The 26,528-nt window shown below is 49.1% G+C and overlaps 1 protein-coding gene across 2 annotated transcripts in view; it reads left to right on the top strand.

The window, feature by feature from the left end:
- grm5b (glutamate receptor, metabotropic 5b) overlaps window positions 1–26,528 on the top strand; it is a 187,633-nt gene that overhangs the window by 3,641 nt on the left and 157,464 nt on the right. For both annotated transcript variants that reach the window (XM_055879597.1, XM_055879596.1), the window contains exons 2-4: window positions 800–1,364; window positions 4,202–4,645; window positions 5,055–5,169. In XM_055879597.1, coding sequence (XP_055735572.1) covers window positions 1,212–1,364; window positions 4,202–4,645; window positions 5,055–5,169 — 712 coding nt within the window. In that variant the 5' untranslated portion in view covers window positions 800–1,211. The remainder of the gene's footprint in view (window positions 1–799; window positions 1,365–4,201; window positions 4,646–5,054; window positions 5,170–26,528) is intronic.

Below are 26,528 nucleotides of genomic sequence, written 5' to 3'. Positions count from 1 at the left end.
TGGAGGTCCTGGGCTGATGTGGTTATACGTGGTCTTCGGTTGTGAGGAATTCTCTAAAACAACGTTGGATTCTCTAAAACAACGCTTATGGTAGAGAAATTAATAGCTCTGGTGGACATTCCTGCAGTCAGCATGCCATTTGCACGCTCCCTCAAAACTTGAGACAACTGTGGCATTGTGTTGTGTGACAAAACTGGACATTTTAGAGTGGCCTTTTATTGTCCCCAGCACAAGGTGCACCTGTGTACTAATTAACAGGGATGTAAACAAATGTGTGCACAAAATTGGAGAGAAATAAGCGTTTTGTGTGTCTGAAAAATTTCTGGGACCTTTTATTTCTGCTCATGAAACATGGGACCAACACTTTACATGTTGCTTTGATATTTTTGTTCAGTATATTTGCTTAAAATACAAACAAGTTTTAGTTATAGTTTATGACATTAGATAGACGGACCGTGTTGTTCATCATGAGCAGTTTGTGAATTGGACCTTTGAAAAGCTACACAAGGCCTCAATCATGCAATTTATAGTGATATTCTGATTAGGCAACGGTGTGAAACTGGTAGGATTCATGTGAGAGTATGAGGCTGTTTGGATAGGTTTTCACTGGGTATGGTTCCTGTGCTCTGAGGCTTGGTCTGGTGTTGTATGTTATTGTTCTCCTTCTCTATTTAGCAGTGAGTCCTCTGGCAGCCTTCCTTGCTCCCTGATGTGTCACAGGAAGATAACACATTGATCTTAAAACAGCAAAGTAAGCCACTGTAAAGGATTGATTACCCCCCACTACCTCTGTTTACAGGTAATGACCCGCCCCTTTACCTGTCTGTTACCTGTTACCATGGAGACCACTGCTTCACCATAGAGGAGGATATTCCTCAACCAACCAGAGTGGAGTTCAGTTTCGACCAGAAGGATTCAAAAGTATTTCCCAGGATACACTGCTTCACACTGGCACTCGTTATTGTTTACGTGGCAATGGCCTTTCCTTGACCTCTGCAGCAGGAGGAGGAAGAGGAAGTCTCCATTTTTTTGTTATTTTTTTTTGGCTTGCCACCACTCCCCAATATGGAGAGGAACTTTAGTCTTATGAAACATAATAGTTCTTGATCAACCTGGACATCATCAAGACACGTCATCAAGACACGTCATCAAGACACGTCATCAAGACACGTCATCAAGACATATTCTTAGTTAACAAACTGACCGATGAGATGATCTGGGTCATCCTGGCCCTGCCCATGTGGGCGTGGCATGGGACTGTTGGCGATTCCCAGTCTAACGAGCGGCGAGTCGTGGCACACATCTCTGGTGACATCATCATAGGAGCCCTGTTCTCTGTCCATCACCAGCCGACAGCGGACAAGGTACAGCCCTCAGACTAAGACAACCTGTATGTACACATGAATGACTGATGGTGTGAGTGTGATGGACAGTGGGGGCTGAAATGACTGGCACCCCGATAATGATTAGCCAAAATGAATGTATACAATAAATCATTTAAATACTGAGCTATATTGTTTGCTCAAAAAAAGGCTTCCAATCCAAGTGCCAATTCTGTTTAGCAAACAGCAGGTGTTTACATTTGTTGGATAAGATTAAAATATAGCTCTTTGGCTCTGCACACCAGTGGGAATGTGTATGAGCAGAACAGAACCCCATACCTACTGTCAAATATGATGCTAGATCTTTAGTATTATGGGTCTGTTAATTTTCCACTGGTCCTGAGGTCCTTGTTAAGGTCAACATCATTATGAACTTTACCCACTAGCAGTACATTTTAGCCCAAACCTGGTTGCCTCTGCAAGTGAATCTTCCAGCAAGATTAACCCTAAGCACACTGTCACGACTTCTGCCGAAGTCGATGCCTCTCCTTGTTCGGGCGGTGTTCGGCGGGCGACGTCGCCGGTCTTCTAGCAATCGCGGATCCATTTTTCATTTTCCATTTGTTTTGTCTCGTTTTTCCCACACACCTGGTTTTCATTTCCCAATTACTGCTCATGTATTTAACCCTCTGTTCCCCCCATGTCTTTGTGTGTGATTGTTTATGGTTAAGGTCTGTACGTTTCCGGCTGGTTTGTTCCAGGTGCTGTGTTCATCCGTGTTGTATGGCAACCATTATTGTTCGCACATTGATTTTGTTACTTTGTGCTATTTTCGCAAGTAAAGTGCATTGTTCACTCATCTCTGCTCTCCTGCGCCTGACTTCATACACCAGCTACACCCACCGCCTGACTTCATGCACCAGCTACACCCACCGCCTGACTTCATGCACCAGCTACACACACCGCCTGACTTCATGCACCAGCTACACCCACCGCCTGACTTCATGCACCAGCTACACCCACCGCCTGACTTCATACACCAGCTACACCCACCGCCTGACTTCATACACCAGCTACACACACCGCCTGACTTCATGCACCAGCTACACCCACCGCCTGACTTCATGCACCAGCTACACCCACCGCCTGACTTCATGCACCAGCTACACCCACCGCCTGACTTCATGCACCAGCTACACCCACCGCCTGGCTTCATGCACCAGCTACACCCACCGCCTGACTTCATGCACCAGCTACACCCACCGCCTGACTTCATGCACCAGCTACACCCACCGCCTGACTTCATGCACCAGCTACACCCACCGCCTGACTTCATGCACCAGCTACACCCACCGCCTGACTTCATGCACCAGCTACACCCACCGCCTGACTTCATGCACCAGCTACACCCACCGCCTGACTTCATGCACCAGCTACACCCACCGCCTGACTTCATGCACCAGCTACACCCACCGCCTGACTTCATGCACCAGCTACACCCACCGCCTGACTTCATGCACCAGCTACACCCACCGCCTGACTTCATGCACCAGCTACACCCACCGCCTGACTTCATGCACCAGCTACACCCACCGCCTGACTTCATGCACCAGCTACACCCACCGCCTGACTTCATGCACCAGCTACACCCACCGCCTGACTTCATGCACCAGCTACACCCACCGCCTGACTTCATGCACCAGCTACACCCACCGCCTGACTTCATGCACCAGCTACACACACCGCCTGACACACACATCAAAATCCAAAATGGAAACGATGTATCAGCCACAAAATCAACATTTTGCTATGGCCATCTTAGCTTCCAGACTTGAAACCCATTGAAAACCTGTGGTTTGAATTGAAGAGGACAGTCCATATGTCTTTGAATTGAAGAGGACAGTCCATATGTCTTTGAATTGAAGAGGACAGTCCATATGTCTGAATTGAAGAGGACAGTCCATATGTCTGAATTGAAGAGGACAGTCCATATGTCTTTGAATTGAAGAGGACAGTCCATATGTCTTTGAATTGAAGAGGACAGTTCATATGCCTGAATTGAAGAGGACAGTCCATATGTCTTTGAATTGAAGAGGACAGTCCATATGTCTGAATTGAAGAGGACAGTCCATATGTCTTTGAATTGAAGAGGACAGTCCATATGTCTGAATTGAAGAGGACAGTCCATATATCTTTGAATTGAAGAGGACAGTCCATATGTCTGAATTGAAGAGGACAGTCCATATGTCTTTGAATTGAAGAGGACAGTCCATATGTCTGAATTGAAGAGGACAGTCCATATGTCTTTGAATTGAAGAGGACAGTCCAGATGTCTTTGAGTTGAAAAAGACACTCCATATGTCTTTGAATTGAAGAGGACAGTCCATATGCACAGACAAAGGATATCAGGGATCTGGAAGGGTTCTGAATGGAGGACTGGTCTAAAATCTCTCCCAATGTGTTCTCCAACTCAGAAAACAGTGTTGTTATCCTCGCATAGTGAAGGGAGGTTTTAAAGGTATTTAAAACAGGGGTGTCAATCATTTTGACCCCTACCTTTTTGAGAAGAAAACTATTACTTGTTAAACATAATATATTTCTCTGAGCAATTGTATTAGTATAAAATAACACAATTTCCCAAAACTGTTTTAGCATACAATATGGCTCAGTTTTTGAATTATTTATTTTATACAGTCATTTTTGCTATTCTTTGTCAAGGTGTGTCAATAATTTCAGACTGTGTGACGGTGTATGTTATCCACCCAAGGTGTAAGAAATCAAATCAAATTAAATAGCGTAAGTAGTACGCTATCCAGTGTGTGTGTGTGTGTAGTGATGCTGTATATGTGTGTGTGACGACGTGTGTGTTCCTCCCCCAGGTACACGAACGTAAATGCGGCTCGGTGCGCGAGCAGTACGGTATCCAGCGTGTTGAGGCCATGCTGCACACTTTAGACCGTATTAACGCTGACCCCCGTATCCTCCCCAACATCAGCCTGGGCTGTGAGATAAGAGACTCCTGCTGGCACTCTGCTGTGGCCCTGGAGCAGAGCATTGAGTTCATACGAGACTCCCTGGTGTCCTCCGACGAGGCCGAGGTGGGGGGAGGCAGTGTGTGGGGGGGAGGCGGGGGAGGAGCCGATGGGAGAGGAGGGCCAAGGTGTGCGGACCCTGCTGCAACCCCCATGCGGGGGAAGAAGCCCATCGTCGGGCTGATAGGACCAGGTTCCAGCTCTGTGGCCATTCAGGTCCAGAACCTCCTACAGCTCTTCAACATACCCCAGATCGCCTACTCTGCTACCAGCATGGACCTCAGTGACAAGGTAGGCACACAATTATTTTCTAGTATGTTTGACTCTATTCTATTTTCTCTGATCTACTTCATTCTATTCTATTTTATTATTACTTTATGAGTATCCTACTGTGTTTCTCTTCAACAGAATCTGTATAAACACTTTATAAGTACTGTTCCTCTCCAACAGAGTCTGTATAAGTACTTTATAAGTACTCTTTCTCTCCAACAGAGTCTGTATAAGTACTTTATAAGTACTCTTTCTCTCCAACAGAGTCTGTATAAGTACTTTATAAGTACTCTTTCTCTCCAACAGAGTCTGTATAAGTACTTTATAAGTACTGTTCCTCTCCAACAGAGTCTGTATAAGTACTTTCTAAGTACTCTTTTTCTCCAACATAGTTTGTAAAGTACTTATTAAGTACTGTTTTCTCCAACAGAGTTTGTATAAGTACTTTATGAGGGTGGTGCCATCGGATGCTCAGCAGGCCAGAGCCATGGTGGACATTGTCAAGAGATACAACTGGAGCTACGTCTCTGCCATACACACAGAGGGTAAGAATACACAAGCCCCCTACAGTGGCAGGGTAAGAATACACAAGCCCCCTACAGTGGCAGGGTAAGAATACACAAGCCCCCTACAGTGGCAGGGTAAGAATACACAAGCCCCCTACAGTGGCAGGGTAAGAATACACAAGCCCCCTACAGTGGCAGGGTAAGAATACACAAGCCCCCTACAGTGGCAGGGTAAGAATACACAAGCCCCCTACAGTGGCAGGGTAAGAATACACAAGCCCCCTACAGTGGCAGGGTAAGAATACACAAGCCCCCTACAGTGGCAGGGTAAGAATACACAAGCCCCCTACAGTGGCAGGGTAAGAATACACAAGCCCCCTACAGTGGCAGGGTAAGAATACACAAGCCCCCTGCAGTGGCAGGGTAAGAATACACAAGCCCCCTATAGTGGCAGGGTAAGAATACACAAGCCCCCTACAGTGGCAGGGTAAGAATACACAAGCCCCCTATAGTGGCAGGGTAAGAATACACAAGCCCCCTACAGTGGCAGGGTAAGAATACACAAGCCCCCTACAGTGGCAGGGTAAGAATACACAAGCCCCCTACAGTGGCAGGGTAAGAATACACAAGCCCCCTACAGTGGCAGGGTAAGAATACACAAGCCCCGTACAGTGGCAGGGTAAGAATACACAAGCCCCCTACAGTGGCAGGGTAAGAAAAAACAAGCCCCCTATAGTAGCAGGGTAAGAATACACAAGCCCCCTACAGTGGCAGGGTAAGAATACACAAGCCCCCTACAGTGGCAGGGTAAGAATACACAAGCCCCCTATAGTAGCAGGGTAAGAATACACAAGCCCCCTACAGTAGCAGGGTAAGAATACACAAGCCCCCTACAGTGGCAGGGTAAGAATACACAAGCCCCCTACAGTGGCAGGGTAAGAATACACAAGCCCCCTACAGTGGCAGGGTAAGAATACACAAGCCCCCTACAGTGGCAGGGTAAGAATACACAAGCCCCCTACAGTGGCAGGGTAAGAATACACAAGCCCCCTACAGTGGCAGGGTAAGAATACACAAGCCCCCTACAGTGGCAGGGTAAGAATACACAAGCCCCCTACAGTGGCAGGGTAAGAATACACAAGCCCCCTACAGTGGCAGGGTAAGAATACACAAGCCCCCTACAGTGGCAGGGTAAGAATACACAAGCCCCCTACAGTGGCAGGGTAAGAATACACAAGCCCCCCCCCCTACAGTAGCAGGGTAAGAATACACAAGCCCCCTACAGTAGCAGGGTAAGAATACACAAGCCCCCCCCCCCCCCCCCCCCACAGTGGCAGGGTAAGAATACACAAGCCCCCTATAGTGGCAGGGTAAGAATACACAAGCCCCCTACAGTGGCAGGGTAAGAATACACAAGCCCCCTACAGTGGCAGGGTAAGAATACACAAGCCCCCTACAGTGGCAGGGTAAGAATACACAAGCCCCCTACAGTAGCAGGGTAAGAATACACAAGCCCCCTACAGTAGCAGGGTAAGAATACACAAGCCCCCTACAGTGGCAGGGTAAGAATACACAAGCCCCCTACAGTGGCAGGGTAAGAATACACAAGCCCCCTACAGTAGCAGGGTAAGAATACACAAGCCCCCTACAGTAGCAGGGTAAGAATACACAAGCCCCCTACAGTGGCAGGGTAAGAATACACAAGCCCCCTACAGTGGCAGGGTAAGAATACACAAGCCCCCTACAGTGGCAGGGTAAGAATACACAAGCCCCCTACAGTGGCAGGGTAAGAATACACAAGCCCCCTATAGTAGCAGGGTAAGAATACACAAGCCCCCTACAGTGGCAGGGTAAGAATACACAAGCCCCCTACAGTGGCAGGGTAAGAATACACAAGCCCCCTACAGTAGCAGGGTAAGAATACACAAGCCCCCTACAGTGGCAGGGTAAGAATACACAAGCCCCCTATAGTGGCAGGGTAAGAATACACAAGCCCCCTACAGTTGCAGGGTAAGAATACACAAGCCCCCTACAGTGGCAGGGTAAGAATACACAAGCCCCCTACAGTGGCAGGGTAAGAATACACAAGCCCCCTACAGTGGCAGGGTAAGAATACACAAGCCCCCCTACAGTGGCAGGGTAAGAATACACAAGCCCCCTACAGTGGCAGGGTAAGAATACACAAGCCCCCTACAGTGGCAGGGTAAGAATACACAAGCCCCCTACAGTGGCAGGGTAAGAATACACAAGCCCCCTACAGTGGCAGGGTAAGAATACACAAGCCCCCTATAGTGGCAGGGTAAGAATACACAAGCCCCCTATAGTAGCAGGGTAAGAATACACAAGCCCCCTACAGTGGCAGGGTAAGAATACACAAGCCCCCTACAGTGGCAGGGTAAGAATACACAAGCCCCCTACAGTGGCAGGGTAAGAATACACAAGCCCCCTATAGTGGCAGGGTAAGAATACACAAGCCCCCTATAGTGGCAGGGTAAGAATACACAAGCCCCCTATAGTAGCAGGGTAAGAATACACAAGCCCCCTACAGTGGCAGGGTAAGAATACACAAGCCCCCTATAGTGGCAGGGTAAGAATACACAAGCCCCCTACAGTGGCAGGGTAAGAATACACAAGCCCCCCCCCCCCCCCCCCCCCTACAGTGGCAGGGTAAGAATACACAAGCCCCCTACAGTGGCAGGGTAAGAATACACAAGCCCCCCCCCTACAGTAGCAGGGTAAGAATACACAAGCCCCCTACAGTAGCAGGGTAAGAATACACAAGCCCCCCCCCCCCCCCCCCCACAGTGGCAGGGTAAGAATACACAAGCCCCCTATAGTGGCAGGGTAAGAATACACAAGCCCCCTACAGTGGCAGGGTAAGAATACACAAGCCCCCTACAGTGGCAGGGTAAGAATACACAAGCCCCCTATAGTAGCAGGGTAAGAATACACAAGCCCCCTACAGTGGCAGGGTAAGAATACACAAGCCCCCTACAGTGGCAGGGTAAGAATACACAAGCCCCCTACAGTGGCAGGGTAAGAATACACAAGCCCCCTACAGTGGCAGGGTAAGAATACACAAGCCCCCTACAGTGGCAGGGTAAGAATACACAAGCCCCCTATAGTAGCAGGGTAAGAATACACAAGCCCCCTACAGTGGCAGGGTAAGAATACACAAGCCCCCTACAGTGGCAGGGTAAGAATACACAAGCCCCCTATAGTGGCAGGGTAAGAATACACAAGCCCCCTACAGTGGCAGGGTAAGAATACACAAGCCCCCTACAGTGGCAGGGTAAGAATACACAAGCCCCCTACAGTGGCAGGGTAAGAATACACAAGCCCCCTATAGTAGCAGGGTAAGAATACACAAGCCCCCTACAGTAGCAGGGTAAGAATACACAAGCCCCCTACAGTGGCAGGGTAAGAATACACAAGCCCCCTACAGTGGCAGGGTAAGAATACACAAGCCCCCTACAGTGGCAGGGTAAGAATACACAAGCCCCCTACAGTGGCAGGGTAAGAATACACAAGCCCCCTATAGTAGCAGGGTAAGAATACACAAGCCCCCTACAGTGGCAGGGTAAGAATACACAAGCCCCCTACAGTGGCAGGGTAAGAATACACAAGCCCCCTACAGTAGCAGGGTAAGAATACACAAGCCCCCTACAGTGGCAGGGTAAGAATACACAAGCCCCCTATAGTGGCAGGGTAAGAATACACAAGCCCCCTACAGTTGCAGGGTAAGAATACACAAGCCCCCTACAGTGGCAGGGTAAGAATACACAAGCCCCCTACAGTGGCAGGGTAAGAATACACAAGCCCCCTACAGTGGCAGGGTAAGAATACACAAGCCCCCCTACAGTGGCAGGGTAAGAATACACAAGCCCCCTACAGTGGCAGGGTAAGAATACACAAGCCCCCTACAGTGGCAGGGTAAGAATACACAAGCCCCCTACAGTGGCAGGGTAAGAATACACAAGCCCCCTACAGTGGCAGGGTAAGAATACACAAGCCCCCTACAGTGGCAGGGTAAGAATACACAAGCCCCCTACAGTGGCAGGGTAAGAATACACAAGCCCCCTACAGTGGCAGGGTAAGAATACACAAGCCCCCCTACAGTGGCAGGGTAAGAATACACAAGCCCCCTACAGTAGCAGGGTAAGAATACACAAGCCCCCTACAGTGGCAGGGTAAGAATACACAAGCCCCCTACAGTGGCAGGGTAAGAATACACAAGCCCCCTATAGTAGCAGGGTAAGAATACACAAGCCCCCTATAGTAGCAGGGTAAGAATACACAAGCCCCCTACAGTGGCAGGGTAAGAATACACAAGCCCCCTATAGTGGCAGGGTAAGAATACACAAGCCCCCTACAGTGGCAGGGTAAGAATACACAAGCCCCCCCCCCCCCTACAGTGGCAGGGTAAGAATACACAAGCCCCCTACAGTGGCAGGGTAAGAATACAGAAGCCCCCTATAGTAGCAGGGTAAGAATACACAAGCCCCCTACAGTGGCAGGGTAAGAATACACAAGCCCCCTACAGTGGCAGGGTAAGAATACACAAGCCCCCTACAGTGGCAGGGTAAGAATACACAAGCCCCCTACAGTGGCAGGGTAAGAATACACAAGCCCCCTATAGTAGCAGGGTAAGAATACACAAGCCCACTACAGTGGCAGGGTAAGAATACACAAGCCCCCTACAGTGGCAGGGTAAGAATACACAAGCCCCCTATAGTAGCAGGGTAAGAATACACAAGCCCCCTACAGTGGCAGGGTAAGAATACACAAGCCCCCTACAGTGGCAGGGTAAGAATACACAAGCCCCCTACAGTAGCAGGGTAAGAATACACAAGGCCCCTACAGTGGCAGGGTAAGAATACACAAGCCCCCTATAGTGGCAGGGTAAGAATACACAAGCCCCCTACAGTGGCAGGGTAAGAATACACAAGCCCCCTACAGTGGCAGGGTAAGAATACACAAGCCCCCTACAGTGGCAGGGTAAGAATACACAAGCCCCCTACAGTGGCAGGGTAAGAATACACAAGCCCCCTATAGTGGCAGGGTAAGAATACACAAGCCCCCTATAGTAGCAGGGTAAGAATACACAAGCCCACTACAGTGGCAGGGTAAGAATACACAAGCCCCCTACAGTGGCAGGGTAAGAATACACAAGCCCCCTATAGTAGCAGGGTAAGAATACACAATCCCCCTACAGTTGCAGGGTAAGAATACACAAGCCCACTACAGTGGCAGGGTAAGAATACACAAGCCCCCTACAGTGGCAGGGTAAGAATACACAAGCCCCCTACAGTGGCAGGGTAAGAATACACAAGCCCCCTATAGTGGCAGGGTAAGAATACACAAGCCCCCTACAGTGGCAGGGTAAGAATACACAAGCCCCCTACAGTAGCAGGGTAAGAATACACAAGCCCCCTACAGTGGCAGGGTAAGAATACACAAGCCCCCTACAGTGGCAGGGTAAGAATACACAAGCCCCCTATAGTGTCAGGGTAAGAATACACAAGCCCCCTACAGTGGCAGGGTAAGAATACACAAGCCCCTTACAGTAGCAGGGTAAGAATACACAAGCCCCCTACAGTGGCAGGGTAAGAATACACAAGCCCCCTACAGTGGCAGGGTAAGAATACACAAGCCCCCTACAGTGGCAGGGTAAGAATACACAAGCCCCCTACAGTGGCAGGGTAAGAATACACAAGCCCCCTACAGTGGCAGGGTAAGAATACACAAGCCCCCTACAGTGGCAGGGTAAGAATACACAAGCCCCCTACAGTGGCAGGGTAAGAATACACAAGCCCCCTACAGTGGCAGGGTAAGAATACACAAGCCCCCTATAGTAGCAGGGTAAGAATACACAAGCCCCCTACAGTGGCAGGGTAAGAATACACAAGCCCCCTACAGTGGCAGGGTAAGAATACACAAGCCCCCTACAGTGGCAGGGTAAGAATACACAAGCCCCCTATAGTAGCAGGGTAAGAATACACAAGCCCCCTACAGTAGCAGGGTAAGAATACACAAGCCCCCTACAGTGGCAGGGTAAGAATACACAAGCCCCCTACAGTGGCAGGGTAAGAATACACAAGCCCCCTACAGTGGCAGGGTAAGAATACACAAGCCCCCTACAGTGGCAGGGTAAGAATACACAAGCCCCCTATAGTAGCAGGGTAAGAATACACAAGCCCCCTACAGTGGCAGGGTAAGAATACACAAGCCCCCTACAGTGGCAGGGTAAGAATACACAAGCCCCCTACAGTAGCAGGGTAAGAATAGACAAGCCCCCTACAGTGGCAGGGTAAGAATACACAAGCCCCCTATAGTGGCAGGGTAAGAATACACAAGCCCCCTACAGTTGCAGGGTAAGAATACACAAGCCCCCTACAGTGGCAGGGTAAGAATACACAAACCCCCTACAGTGGCAGGGTAAGAATACACAAGCCCCCTACAGTGGCAGGGTAAGAATACACAAGCCCCCCTACAGTGGCAGGGTAAGAATACACAAGCCCCCTACAGTGGCAGGGTAAGAATACACAAGCCCCCTACAGTGGCAGGGTAAGAATACACAAGCCCCCTACAGTGGCAGGGTAAGAATACACAAGCCCCCTACAGTGGCAGGGTAAGAATACACAAGCCCCCTACAGTGGCAGGGTAAGAATACACAAGACCCCTACAGTGGCAGGGTAAGAATACACAAGCCCCCTACAGTGGCAGGGTAAGAATACACAAGCCCCCCTACAGTGGCAGGGTAAGAATACACAAGCCCCCTACAGTAGCAGGGTAAGAATACACAAGCCCCCTACAGTGGCAGGGTAAGAATACACAAGCCCCCTACAGTGGCAGGGTAAGAATACACAAGCCCCCTATAGTAGCAGGGTAAGAATACACAAGCCCCCTATAGTAGCAGGGTAAGAATACACAAGCCCCCTACAGTGGCAGGGTAAGAATACACAAGCCCCCTATAGTGGCAGGGTAAGAATACACAAGCCCCCTACAGTGGCAGGGTAAGAATACACAAGCCCCCCCCCCCCCCCCCCCTACAGTGGCAGGGTAAGAATACACAAGCCCCCTACAGTGGCAGGGTAAGAATACACAAGCCCCCTATAGTAGCAGGGTAAGAATACACAAGCCCCCTACAGTGGCAGGGTAAGAATACACAAGCCCCCTACAGTGGCAGGGTAAGAATACACAAGCCCCCTACAGTGGCAGGGTAAGAATACACAAGCCCCCTACAGTGGCAGGGTAAGAATACACAAGCCCCCTATAGTAGCAGGGTAAGAATACACAAGCCCACTACAGTGGCAGGGTAAGAATACACAAGCCCCCTACAGTGGCAGGGTAAGAATACACAAGCCCCCTATAGTAGCAGGGTAAGAATACACAAGCCCCCTACAGTGGCAGGGTAAGAATACACAAGCCCCCTACAGTGGCAGGGTACGAATACACAAGCCCCCTACAGTAGCAGGGTAAGAATACACAAGGCCCCTACAGTGGCAGGGTAAGAATACACAAGCCCCCTATAGTGGCAGGGTAAGAATACACAAGCCCCCCTACAGTGGCAGGGTAAGAATACACAAGCCCCCTACAGTGGCAGGGTAAGAATACACAAGCCCCCTACAGTGGCAGGGTAAGAATACACAAGCCCCCTACAGTGGCAGGGTAAGAATACACAAGCCCCCTATAGTAGCAGGGTAAGAATACACAAGCCCACTACAGTGGCAGGGTAAGAATACACAAGCCCCCTACAGTGGCAGGGTAAGAATACACAAGCCCCCTATAGTAGCAGGGTAAGAATACACAATCCCCCTACAGTGGCAGGGTAAGAATACACAAGCCCACTACAGTGGCAGGGTAAGAATACACAAGCCCCCTACAGTGGCAGGGTAAGAATACACAAGCCCCCTACAGTGGCAGGGTAAGAATACACAAGCCCCCTATAGTGGCAGGGTAAGAATACACAAGCCCCCTACAGTGGCAGGGTAAGAATACACAAGCCCCCTACAGTAGCAGGGTAAGAATACACAAGCCCCCTACAGTGGCAGGGTAAGAATACACAAGCCCCCTACAGTGGCAGGGTAAGAATACACAATCCCCCTACAGTGGCAGGGTAAGAATACACAAGCCCACTACAGTGGCAGGGTAAGAATACACAAGCCCCCTACAGTGGCAGGGTAAGAATACACAAGCCCCCTACAGTGGCAGGGTAAGAATACACAAGCCCCCTACAGTGGCAGGGTAAGAATACACAAGCCCCCTACAGTGGCAGGGTAAGAATACACAAGCCCCCTACAGTAGCAGGGTAAGAATACACAAGCCCCCTACAGTGGCAGGGTAAGAATACACAAGCCCCCTACAGTGGCAGGGTAAGAATACACAAGCCCCCTATAGTGTCAGGGTAAGAATACACAAGCCCCCTACAGTGGCAGGGTAAGAATACACAAGCCCCTTACAGTAGCAGGGTAAGAATACACAAGCCCCCTACAGTGGCAGGGTAAGAATAGACAAGCCCCCTACAGTGGCAGGGTAAGAATACACAAGCCCCCTACAGTGGCAGGGTAAGAATACACAAGCCCCCTACAGTGGCAGGGTAAGAATACACAAGCCCCCTACAGTGGCAGGGTAAGAATACACAAGCCCCCTACAGTGGCAGGGTAAGAATATACAAGCCCCCTACAGTGGCAGGGTAAGAATACACAAGCCCCCTACAGTGGCAGGGTAAGAATACACAAGCCCCCTACAGTGGCAGGGTAAGAATACACAAGCCCCCTACAGTGGCAGGGTAAGAATACACAAGCCCCCTACAGTGGCAGGGTAAGAATACACAAGCCCCCTACAGTGGCAGGGTAAGAATACACAAGCCCCCTACAGTGGCAGGGTAAGAATACACAAGCCCCCCCCCCCCCCCCCCCCTACAGTGGCAGGGTAAGAATACACAAGCCCCCTACAGTGGCAGGGTAAGAATACACAAGCCCCCTACAGTGGCAGGGTAAGAATACACAAGCCCCCTACAGTGGCAGGGTAAGAATACACAAGCCCCCTATAGTAGCAGGGTAAGAATACACAAGCCCCCTACAGTGGCAGGGTAAGAATACACAAGCCCCCTATAGTAGCAGGGTAAGAATACACAAGCCCCCTACAGTAGCAGGGTAAGAATACACAAGCCCCCTATAGTAGCAGGGTAAGAATACACAAGCCCCCTACAGTGGCAGTGTAAGAATACACAAGCCCCCTACAGTGGCAGGGTAAGAATACACAAGCCCCCTATAGTAGCAGGGTAAGAATACACAAGCCCCCTACAGTGGCAGGGTAAGAATACACAAGCCCCCTATAGTAGCAGGGTAAGAATACACAAGCCCCCTATAGTAGCAGGGTAAGAATACACAAGCCCCCTACAGTGGCAGGGTAAGAATACACAAGCCCCCTATAGTAGCAGGGTAAGAATACACAAGCCCCCTACAGTGGCAGGGTAAGAATACACAAGCCCCCTACAGTGGCAGGGTAAGAATACACAAGCCCCCTACAGTGGCAGGGTAAGAATACACAAGCCCCCTACAGTGGCAGGGTAAGAATACACAAGCCCCCCTACAGTGGCAGGGTAAGAATACACAAGCCCCCCCCCCCCCCCTACAGTCGCAGGGTAAGAATACACAAGCCCCCTACAGTGGCAGGGTAAGAATACACAAGCCCCCTACAGTGGCAGGGTAAGAATACACAAGCCCCCTACAGTGGCAGGGTAAGAATACACAAGCCCCCTACAGTGGCAGGGTAAGAATACACAAGCCCCCTACAGTAGCAGGGTAAGAATACACAAGCCCCCTACAGTGGCAGGGTAAGAATACACAAGCCCCCTATAGTGGCAGGGTAAGAATACACAAGCCCCCTACAGTGGCAGGGTAAGAATACACAAGCCCCCTACAGTAGCAGGGTAAGAATATACTCTGTGTGTCTTTCCATCTTCTTTTTCTGCTGCTCTGTGGCCATTCACACAAACAAGCACATTTGAGAGAATGTGTTTTTGATATTGAGTTTGTGTGTTTCCTTCTTCCCATTCACATCCATTCACATCCTCTTCTGGCCCTCCCTCTCTCTCTCTGGGCGCTGATGACTGGCTGTAATTCATCTGTGCTTTGGCCACAAAGGGAAGCAGGTCTTTAGCTGAACTGTTAATTAGAGTTACACCTTAAAACACACACACACACGCACGCACGCACGCACGCACGCACGCACGCACGCACGCACGCACGCACACACACACACACACACACACACACACACACACACACACACACACACACTGAGGCTCTGGCACTGGACTCCTCATCCCCTCCAGCATCGCCTAAGGGCCAAACTTCTATGTCAAATTGAGTGTATGTGTCTGTCTCTGTGTTGTGAATAGGAGGTTTTCTGTCTCTGTGTTGTGAATAGGAGGTTTTCTGTCTCTGTGTTGTGAATAGGAGGTTTTCTGTCTCTGTGTTGTGAATAGGAGGTTTTCTGTCTCTGTGTTGTGAATAGGAGGTTTTCTGTCTCTGTGTTGTGAATATGAGGTTTTCTGTCTCTGTGTTGTGAATAGGAGGTTTTCTGTCTCTGTGTTGTGAATAGGAGGTTTTCTGTCTCTGTGTTGTGAATAGGAGGTTTCTGTCTCTGTGTTGTGAATAGGAGGTTTTCTGTCTCTGTGTTGTGAATAGGAGGTTTCTGTCTCTGTGTTGTGAATATGAGGTTTTCTGTCTCTGTGTTGTGAATAGGAGGTTTTCTGTCTCTGTGTTGTGAATAGGAGGTTTCTGTCTCTGTGTTGTGAATAGGAGGTTTCTGTCTCTGTGTTGTGAATAGGAGGTTTTCTGTCTCTGTGTTGTGAATAGGAGGTTTCTGTCTCTGTGTTGTGAATAGGAGGTTTTCTGTCTCTGTGTTGTGAATATGAGGTTTTCTGTCTCTGTGTTGTGAATAGGAGGTTTTCTGTCTCTGTGTTGTGAATATGAGGTTTTCTGTCTCTGTGTTGTGAATAGGAGGTTTCTGTCTCTGTGTTGTGAATAGGAGGTTTTAGGAGTGTTTCTGTAAGTGTCACAGTAAGGAAAAAGGAACAGAAACAGTAGTGTTAGACTGGTCTGGTCTTGTTTTGTCTGGTCTGGTCTGGTCTGGTCTGGTCTGGTCTGGTCTGGTCTGGTCTGGTCTTGTCTGGTCTGGTTTTGTCTGGTTTTGTTTGGTCTGGTCTGGTGTTGTCTGGTTTTGTCTGGTCTGGTCTGGTCTGGTCTGGTCTGGTCTGGTCTTGTTTTGTTTGGTCTGGTCTGGTGTTGTCTGGTTTTGTCTGGTCTGGTCTGGTCTGGTCTGGTCTGGTCTGGTCTTGTTTTGTTTGGTCTGGTCTGGTGTTGTCTGGTTTTGTCTGGTCTGGTCTGGTTTTGTCTGGTTTTGTCTGGTTTTGTTTTGTCTTGTTTTGTCTTGTTTTGCCTGGTCTGGTCTGGTCTTGTCTTGTTTTGTCTTGTTTTGTTTTGTTTTGTCTGGTCTGGTCTGGTGTTGTCTGGTTTTGTCTGGTCTGGTCTGGTGTTGTCTGGTTTTGTCTGGTCTGGTCTGGTTTTGTCTGGTCTGGTCTGATCTTGTCTGGTCTGGTCTGGTTTGTCTGGTTTTGTCTGGTCTGGTGTTGTCTGGTCTTGTCTTTGTCTGGTCTAGTTTTGTCTGGTCTGGTCTGGTTTGTCTGGTCTGGTTTTGTCTGGTTTTGTCTGGTCTGGTGTTGTCTGGTCTTGTCTGATTTTGTCTGGTCTGGTCTTGTCTGGTCTGGTTTTGTCTGGTTTTGTCTGGTCTGGTGTTGTCTGGTCTTGTCTTTGTCTGGTCTAGTTTTGTCTGGTCTGATCTGGTTTTGTCTGGTCTGATCTGGTTTTGTCTGGTCTGGTCTGGTTTTGTCTGGTCTGGTCTGGTTTGTCTGGTCTGGTTTTGTCTGGTTTTGTCTGGTCTGGTGTTGTCTGGTCTGGTCTTGTCTGGTCTTGTCTGGTGTTGTCTGGCCTTGTCTGATTTTGTCTGGTCTGGTCTTGTCTGGTCTGGTTTTGTCTGGTTTTGTCTGGTCTGGTGTTGTCTGGTGTTGTCTGGTCTGGTTTTGTCTGGTCTGGTCTGGTTTTGTCTGGTCTGGTCTGGTTTTGTCTGGTTTTGTCTGGTCTTGTCTGGTCTTGTCTGGTTTTGTCTGGTCTGGTCTGGTCTTGTCTGGTTTTGTCTGGTTTTGTCTGGTCTGGTCTTGTCTGGTGTTGGTCTGGTCTGGTCTGGTCTTGTCTTGTTTTGTCTTGTTTTGTTTTGTCTGGTCTGGTCTGGTGTTGTCTGGTTGGAGGTTAGAGGGAACATAAACAGAGGAAGAGAGAGGTTAGAGGGAACATAAACACAGAGGAAGAGAGAGGTTAGAGGTTAGAGGGAACATAAACACAGAGGAAGAGAGAGGGGGAGAGGTTAGAGGGAACATAAACACAGAGGAAGAGAGAGGTTAGAGGGAACATAAACACAGAGGAAGAGAGAGGTTAGAGGTTAGAGGGAACATAAACACAGAGGAAGAGAGAGGTTAGAGGGAACATAAACACAGAGGAAGAGAGAGAGAGAGGTTAGAGGGAACATAAACACAGAGGAAGAGAGAGGGAGAGGTTAGAGGGAACATAAACACAGAGGAAGAGAGAGAGAGAGGTTAGAGGGAACATAAACACAGAGGAAGAGAGAGGTTAGAGGTTAGAGGGAACATAAACAGAGGAAGAGAGAGAGAGAGAGGTTAGAGGGAACATAAACACAGAGGAAGAGAGAGGTTAGAGGTTAGAGGGAACATAAACACAGAGGAAGAGAGAGGGGGAGAGGTTAGAGGGAACATAAACACAGAGGAAGAGAGAGGGAGAGAGGTTAGAGGGAACATAAACACAGAGGAAGAGAGAGGTTAGAGGGAACATAAACACAGAGGAAGAGAGAGGTTAGAGGTTAGAGGGAACATAAACACAGAGGAAGAGAGAGGTTAAAGGGAACATAAACACAGAGGAAGAGAGAGGGAGAGAGGTTAGAGGGAACATAAACACAGAGGAAGAGAGAGGTTAGAGGGAACATAAACACAGAGGAAGAGAGAGGGAGAGAGGTTAGAGGGAACATAAACACAGAGGAAGAGAGAGGTTAGAGGTTAGAGGGAACATAAACACAGAGGAAGAGAGAGAGAGGTTAGAGGGAACATAAACACAGAGGAAGAGAGAGGTTAGAGGGAACATAAACACAGAGGAAGAGAGAGGTTAGAGGTTAGAGGGAACATAAACACAGAGGAAGAGAGAGGTTAGAGGTTAGAGGGAACATAAACACAGAGGAAGAGAGAGGGGGAGAGGTTAGAGGGAACATAAACACAGAGGAAGAGAGAGGGAGAGAGGTTAGAGGTTAGAGTGAACATAAACACAGAGGAAGAGAGAGGTTAGAGGGAACATAAACACAGAGGAAGAGAGAGGTTAGAGGGAACATAAACACAGAGGAAGAGAGAGGTTAGAGGGAACATAAACACAGAGGAAGAGAGAGGTTAGAGGGAACATAAACACAGAGGAAGAGAGAGGGGTGAGGTTAGAAGGAACATAAACACAGAGGAAGAGAGATGGAGAGAGGTTAGAGGGAACATAAACACAGAGGAAGAGAGAGGGAGAGAGGGAGAGGGAACATAAACACAGAGGAAGAGAGAGGGAGAGGTTAGAGGGAACATAAACACAGAGGAAGAGAGAGGGAGAGAGGGAGAGAGGGAACATAAACACAGAGGAAGAGAGAGGTTAGAGGTTAGAGGTTAGAGTGAACATAAACACAGAGGAAGAGAGAGGGAGAGAGGTTAGAGGGAACATAAACACGAGGAAGAGAGAGGGAGAGAGGGAACATAAACACAGAGGAAGAGAGAGGTTAGAGGTTAGAGGGAACATAAACACAGAGGAAGAGAGAGGTTAGAGGTTAGAGGGAACATAAACACAGAGGAAGAGAGAGGGAGAGAGGTTAGAGGGAACATAAACACAGAGGAAGAGAGAGGGAGAGAGGGAACATAAACACAGAGGAAGAGAGAGGTTAGAGGGAACATAAACACAGAGGAAGAGAGAGGTTAGAGGTTAGAGGGAACATAAACACAGAGGAAGAGAGAGGGAGAGAGGGAACATAAACACGAGGAAGAGAGGGAGAGAGGGAACATAAACACAGAGGAAGAGAGAGGTTAGAGGTTAGAGGGAACATAAACACAGAGGAAGAGAGAGGTTAGAGGTTAGAGGGAACATAAACACAGAGGAAGAGAGAGGTTAGAGGGAACATAAACACAGAGGAAGAGAGAGGGAGAGAGGGAGAGAGGGAACATAAACACAGAGGAAGAGAGAGGTTAGAGGTTAGAGGTTAGAGTGAACATAAACACAGAGGAAGAGAGAGGGAGAGAGGTTAGAGGGAACATAAACACGAGGAAGAGAGAGGGAGAGAGGGAACATAAACACAGAGGAAGAGAGAGGTTAGAGGTTAGAGGGAACATAAACACAGAGGAAGAGAGAGGTTAGAGGTTAGAGGGAACATAAACACAGAGGAAGAGAGAGGGAGAGAGGTTAGAGGGAACATAAACACAGAGGAAGAGAGAGGGAGAGAGGGAACATAAACACAGAGGAAGAGAGAGGTTAGAGGGAACATAAACACAGAGGAAGAGAGAGGTTAGAGGTTAGAGGGAACATAAACACAGAGGAAGAGAGAGGGAGAGAGGGAACATAAACACGAGGAAGAGAGGGAGAGAGGGAACATAAACACAGAGGAAGAGAGAGGTTAGAGGTTAGAGGGAACATAAACACAGAGGAAGAGAGAGGTTAGAGGTTAGAGGGAACATAAACACAGAGGAAGAGAGAGGTTAGAGGGAACATAAACACAGAGGAAGAGAGAGGGAGAGAGGTTAGAGGGAACATAAACACAGAGGAAGAGAGAGGGAGAGAGGGAACATAAACACAGAGGAAGAGAGAGGTTAGAGGGAACATAAACACAGAGGAAGAGAGAGGGAGAGAGGTTAGAGGGAACATAAACACAGAGGAAGAGAGAGGGAGAGAGGTTAGAGGGAACATAAACACAGAGGAAGAGAGAGGTTAGAGGGAACATAAACACAGAGGAAGAGAGAGGTTAGAGGTTAGAGGGAACATAAACACAGAGGAAGAGAGAGGTTAGAGGGAACATAAACACAGAGGAAGAGAGAGGTTAGAGGGAACATAAACACAGAGGAAGAGAGAGGTTAGAGGGAACATAAACACAGAGGAAGAGAGAGGTTAGAGGTTAGAGGGAACATAAACACAGAGGAAGAGAGAGGTTAGAGGGAACATAAACACAGAGGAAGAGAGAGGTTAGAGGTTAGAGGGAACATAAACACAGAGGAAGAGAGAGGGGGAGAGGTTAGAGGGAACATAAACAGAGGAAGAGAGAGAGAGAGAGGTTAGAGGGAACATAAACACAGAGGAAGAGAGAGGTTAGAGGGAACATAAACACAGAGGAAGAGAGAGGTTAGAGGGAACATAAACACAGAGGAAGAGAGAGGGGGAGAGGTTAGAGGGAACATAAACACAGAGGAAGAGAGAGGTTAGAGGTTAGAGGGAACATAAACACAGAGGAAGAGAGAGGTTAGAGGGAACATAAACACAGAGGAAGAGAGAGGTTAGAGGTTAGAGGGAACATAAACACAGAGGAAGAGAGAGGTTAGAGGGAACATAAACACAGAGGAAGAGAGAGGGAGAGAGGTTAGAGGGAACATAAACACAGAGGAAGAGAGAGGTTAGAGGGAACATAAACACAGAGGAAGAGAGAGGGAGAGAGGTTAGAGGGAACATAAACACAGAGGAAGAGAGAGAGAGAGAGGTTAGAGGGAACATAAACACAGAGGAAGAGAGAGGGAGAGAGGTTAGAGGGAACATAAACACAGAGGAAGAGAGAGAGAGGTTAGAGGGAACATAAACACAGAGGAAGAGAGAGGTTAGAGGGAACATAAACACAGAGGAAGAGAGAGGGAGAGAGGTTAGAGGGAACATAAACACAGAGGAAGAGAGAGGGAGAGAGGTTAGAGGGAACATAAACACAGAGGAAGAGAGAGGGAGAGAGGTTAGAGGGAACATAAACACAGAGGAAGAGAGAGAGAGAGAGGTTAGAGGGAACATAAACACAGAGGAAGAGAGAGGGAGAGAGGTTAGAGGGAACATAAACACAGAGGAAGAGAGAGGGAGAGAGGGAGAGGGAACATAAACACAGAGGAAGAGAGAGGGAGAGGTTAGAGGGAACATAAACACAGAGGAAGAGAGAGGGAGAGAGGGAGAGAGGGAACATAAACACAGAGGAAGAGAGAGGTTAGAGGTTAGAGGTTAGAGTGAACATAAACACAGAGGAAGAGAGAGGGAGAGAGGTTAGAGGGAACATAAACACGAGGAAGAGAGAGGTTAGAGGTTAGAGGGAACATAAACACAGAGGAAGAGAGAGGGAGAGAGGTTAGAGGGAACATAAACACAGAGGAAGAGAGAGGGAGAGAGGGAACATAAACACAGAGGAAGAGAGAGGTTAGAGGGAACATAAACACAGAGGAAGAGAGAGGTTAGAGGGAACATAGACACAGAGGAAGAGAGAGGTTAGAGGTTAGAGGGAACATAAACACAGAGGAAGAGAGAGGGGGAGAGGTTAGAGGGAACATAAACACAGAGGAAGAGAGAGGGAGAGAGGTTAGAGGGAACATAAACACAGAGGAAGAGAGAGAGAGAGAGAGGTTAGAGGGAACATAAACACAGAGGAAGAGAGAGGTTAGAGGGAACATAAACACAGAGGAAGAGAGAGGTTAGAGGTTAGAGGGAACATAAACACAGAGGAAGAGAGAGGTTAGAGGTTAGAGGGAACATAAACACAGAGGAAGAGAGAGGTTAGAGGGAACATAAACACAGAGGAAGAGAGAGGGAGAGAGGGAGAGAGGGAACATAAACACAGAGGAAGAGAGAGGTTAGAGGTTAGAGGGAACATAAACACAGAGGAAGAGAGAGGTTAGAGGTTAGAGGGAACATAAACACAGAGGAAGAGAGAGGTTAGAGGGAACATAAACACAGAGGAAGAGAGAGGTTAGAGGGAACATAAACACAGAGGAAGAGAGAGGTTAGAGGGAACATAAACACAGAGGAAGAGAGAGGTTAGAGGTTAGAGGGAACATAAACACAGAGGAAGAGAGAGAGAGAGAGGTTAGAGGGAACATAAACACAGAGGAAGAGAGAGGGAGAGAGGTTAGAGGGAACATAAACACAGAGGAAGAGAGAGAGAGGTTAGAGGGAACATAAACACAGAGGAAGAGAGAGAGAGAGAGGTTAGAGGGAACATAAACACAGAGGAAGAGAGAGGTTAGAGGTTAGAGGGAACATAAACACAGAGGAAGAGAGAGGTTAGAGGGAACATAAACACAGAGGAAGAGAGAGGTTAGAGGTTAGAGGGAACATAAACACAGAGGAAGAGAGAGGGGGAGAGGTTAGAGGGAACATAAACACAGAGGAAGAGAGAGGTTAGAGGGAACATAAACACAGAGGAAGAGAGAGGTTAGAGGTTAGAGGGAACATAAACACAGAGGAAGAGAGAGGTTAGAGGGAACATAAACACAGAGGAAGAGAGAGGTTAGAGGTTAGAGGGAACATAAACACAGAGGAAGAGAGAGGGGGAGAGGTTAGAGGGAACATAAACACAGAGGAAGAGAGAGGTTAGAGGGAACATAAACACAGAGGAAGAGAGAGGTTAGAGGTTAGAGGGAACATAAACACAGAGGAAGAGAGAGGTTAGAGGTTAGAGGGAACATAAACACAGAGGAAGAGAGAGAGAGAGAGGTTAGAGTGAACATAAACACAGAGGAAGAGAGAGAGAGAGAGGTTAGAGGGTGACGAAAGAAAAACAGGAGGGAAAAGGAGACGGAGAGGAAGAGATTCAAAGAAAGAGAGAGAGACCGTGTGGGATAGTACAATGGAAAGGGAGACATGTTAAGTGTGTGTTTTAAAATGAGAGTGTGAATATGCTGGATGTCTCTGTCAGCATCCTTTATAGATATGGTTGGTGATAAACTCTGGGCTGAAGAGGAGGAGTCAGAATGATCAATAAATCACCTGAATGAGAGATTCTTGATCATATCTCATGCTCTCTGTCAGTCCTACAGCGACAGGGGGTGTGTGTGAGGGGGTGTTTCTGTGTGTTGCTGCGTTTGTTTAGGAAGTATGTGTGTGTGTGTAGTGGTGACAGTGAGGAACCTAGGAACTGAGTAAGGGCCTCAGAACTTCCAATTGTTAACTATGTGTGGTAGAGATGTTATTTCCTCCCATAGCTCTCTTGGGAGTGACAATTGGATTGATTTAACCTTTATTTTACCAGGTAAGTTGGCTGAGAACACGTTCTCATTTACAGCAACGACCTGGGGAATAGTTACAGGGGAGAGGAGGGGGGATGAACGAGCCAATTGTCATGTCACAGTGTCAACTGGAGATACAGCTCTGTCCCTTGTGTATGGCTGTATATGTGTGCGTGTGTGTGACTGAGTGTGTGTGTGTGTGTGTGTGTGTGTGTGTGTGTGTGTGTGTGTGTGTGTGTGTGTGTGTGTGTGTGTGTGTGTGTGTGTGTGTGTGTGTGTGTGTGTGTGTGTGGCTGTATGTTTGTGTGTGTGACTGAGTGTGTGTGTGGCTGTATGTTTGTGTGTGTGTGACTGAGTGTGTGTGTGTGGCTGTATGTTTGTGTGTGTGTGACTGAGTGTGTGTGTGTGGCTGTGTGTGGGGCTGTGTGCGGCTGTGTGGTTGTCTACGTCTTATAGGGAGGGATAGGTAGAGTAGCGAGGGAGGTGGTAGGAGTATGGGGAGGAGGGGACGGATAGGTAGGGGGAGAGATGGAGGATGGGGAGGAGGGATAGGTAGGGGGAGAGATGGAGGATAGGGAGGAGGGATAGGTAAGGGGAGAGATGGAGGATGGGGAGGAGGGATAGGTAGGGGGAGAGATGGAGGATGGGGAGGAGGGATAGGTAGGGGGAGAGATGGAGGACAGGGAGGAGGGATAGGTAGGGGAGAGATGGAGGATGGGGAGGAGGGATAGGTAGGGGGAGAGATGGAGGATGGGGAGGAGGGATAGGTAGGGGGAGAGATGGAGGATGGGGAGGAGGGATAGGTAAGGGGAGAGATGGAGGATGGGGTGGTGGGATAGGTAGGGGGAGAGATGGAGGATGGGGAGGAGGGATAGGTAAGGGGAGAGATGGAGTATGGGGAGGAGGGATAGGTAGGGGAGAGATGGAGGATGGGGAGGAGGGATAGGCAAGGGGAGAGATGGAGGATGGGGAGGAGGGATAGGTAGGGGAGAGATGGAGGATAGGGAGGAGGGGTAGGTAGGGGGAGAGATGGAGGATGGGGAGGAGGGATAGGTAGGGGGAGAGATGGAGGATGGGGAGGAGGGATAGGTAAGGGGAGAGATGGAGGACAGTGAGGAGGGATAGGTAGGGGGAGAGATGGAGGATGGGGAGGAGGGATAGGTAAGGGGAGAGATGGAGGACAGGGAGGAGGGATAGGTAGGGGGAGAGATGGAGGATGGGGAGGAGGGATAGGTAAGGAAGGACAGAATGATAGAGAGATGGAGGATGGGGAGGAGGGATAGGTAGGGGGAGAGATGGAAGATAGGGAGGAGGGATAGGTAGGGGGAGATAGGGAGGAGGGATAGATAGGGGAGAGATGGAGGATGGGGAGGAGGGATAGGTAGGGGGAGAGATGGAGGACAGGGAGGAGGGATAGGTAGGGGGAGAGATGAGGATAGGGAGGAGGGATAGGTAGGGGGAGAGATGGAGGATGGGGAGGAGGGATAGGTAGGGGGAGAGATGACAATAGGGAGGAGGGATAGATAGGGGGAGAGATGGAGGACAGGGAGGAGGGATAGGTAGGGGGAGATATGGAGGATGGGGAGGTGGGATAGGTAGGGGGAGATAGGGAGGCGGGATAGATAGGGGGAGAGATGGAGGATGGGGAGGTGGGATAGGTAGGGGGAGATAGGGAGGCGGGATAGATAGGGGGAGAGATGGAGGATGGGGAGGTGGGATAGGTAGGGGGACATAGGGAGGAGGGATAGATAGGGGAGAGATGGAGGATGGGGAGGAGGGATAGGTCGGGGGAGAGATGGAGGACAGGGAGGAGGGATAGGAAGGGGGAGAAATGGAGGATGGGGAGGAGGGATAGATAGGGGGAGAGATGGAGGATGGGGAGGTGGGATAGGTAGGGGGAGATAGGGAGGATGGGGAGGTGGGATAGGTAGGGGGAGAGATGAGGATAGGGAGGAGGGATAGGTAGGGGAGAGATGGAGGATGGGGAGGTGGGATAGGAAGGGGGAGAGATGGAGGATGGGGAGGTGGGATAGGTAGGGGGAGAGATGGAGGATGGGGAGGAGGGATAGGTAGGGGGAGAGATGGAGGATGGGGAGGTGGGATAGGTAGGGGGAGAGATGGAGGATGGGGAGGAGGAGCAGCCAGGGATAACAGATTAAATAGGCATTCTGTAATCTGAAGTCTGAAGTCAATCAATCAATCAATTAATCAAGTTTATTTTATATAGCCCTTCGTACATCAGCTAATATCTCGAAGTGCTGTACAGAAACCCAGCCTAAAACCCCAAACAGCAAGCAATGCAGGTGTAGAAGCACGGTGGCTAGGACAAACTCCCTAGAAAGGCCAAAACCTAGGAAGAAACCTAGAGTGGAACCAGGCTATGAGGGGTGGCCAGTCCTCTTCTGGCTGTGCCGGGTGGAGATTATAACAGAACATGGCCAAGATGTTCAAATGTTCATAGATGACAAGCATGGTCAAATAATAATCAGGAATAAATGTCAGTTGGCTTTTCATAGCCGATAATTAAGAGTTGAAAACAGCAGGTCTGGGACAGGTAGGGGTTCCATAACCGCGGGCAGAACAGAGTCTGTAGTCTGAAGTCTGAAGTCTGAAGTCGGTAGTCTGAAGTCCGTAGTCTGTAGTCTGAAGCCTGTAGTCATAAGTCTGACGTCTGTAGTTGTAAGTTTGTAGTCTGAAGTCTGAAGGCCATAGTTTGAAGTCTGTATTCTGTAGTCGGAAGTCTGTAGTCTGTAGTCTGTAGTTGTAAGTCTGTAGTCTGACGTCTGATGTCTGTAGTCTGCACATGGAGGAGAGGATACAGGAGGAGAAAGAAGGATTAGAGAATGAGAGAATGGGGGGGTATTTGCTTCCTAGACTCAGTGTGACTTCTCAGACAGCCCAGGTAAAGGGCGGGAGGGACTTCTGATGAGACTAACCCTCTATCCCTCTGTCCTTCTGCTCCCGCTCCCTCTCTCTGTCCCTCTGTCCCTCTGTCCTTCTGCTCCCGCTCCCTCTCTCTGTCACTCTGTCCCCTTCTCCCTCTCTCTGTCCCTCTGTCCCCTTCTCC

This window comes from Salvelinus fontinalis, chromosome 24, assembly GCF_029448725.1.
Source record: "Salvelinus fontinalis isolate EN_2023a chromosome 24, ASM2944872v1, whole genome shotgun sequence".
Classification (NCBI taxonomy): Eukaryota; Metazoa; Chordata; class Actinopteri; order Salmoniformes; family Salmonidae; genus Salvelinus; species Salvelinus fontinalis.
Note: the sequence above shows the minus strand (reverse complement) of the source record. Positions and strands in the feature narration are given on the sequence as shown.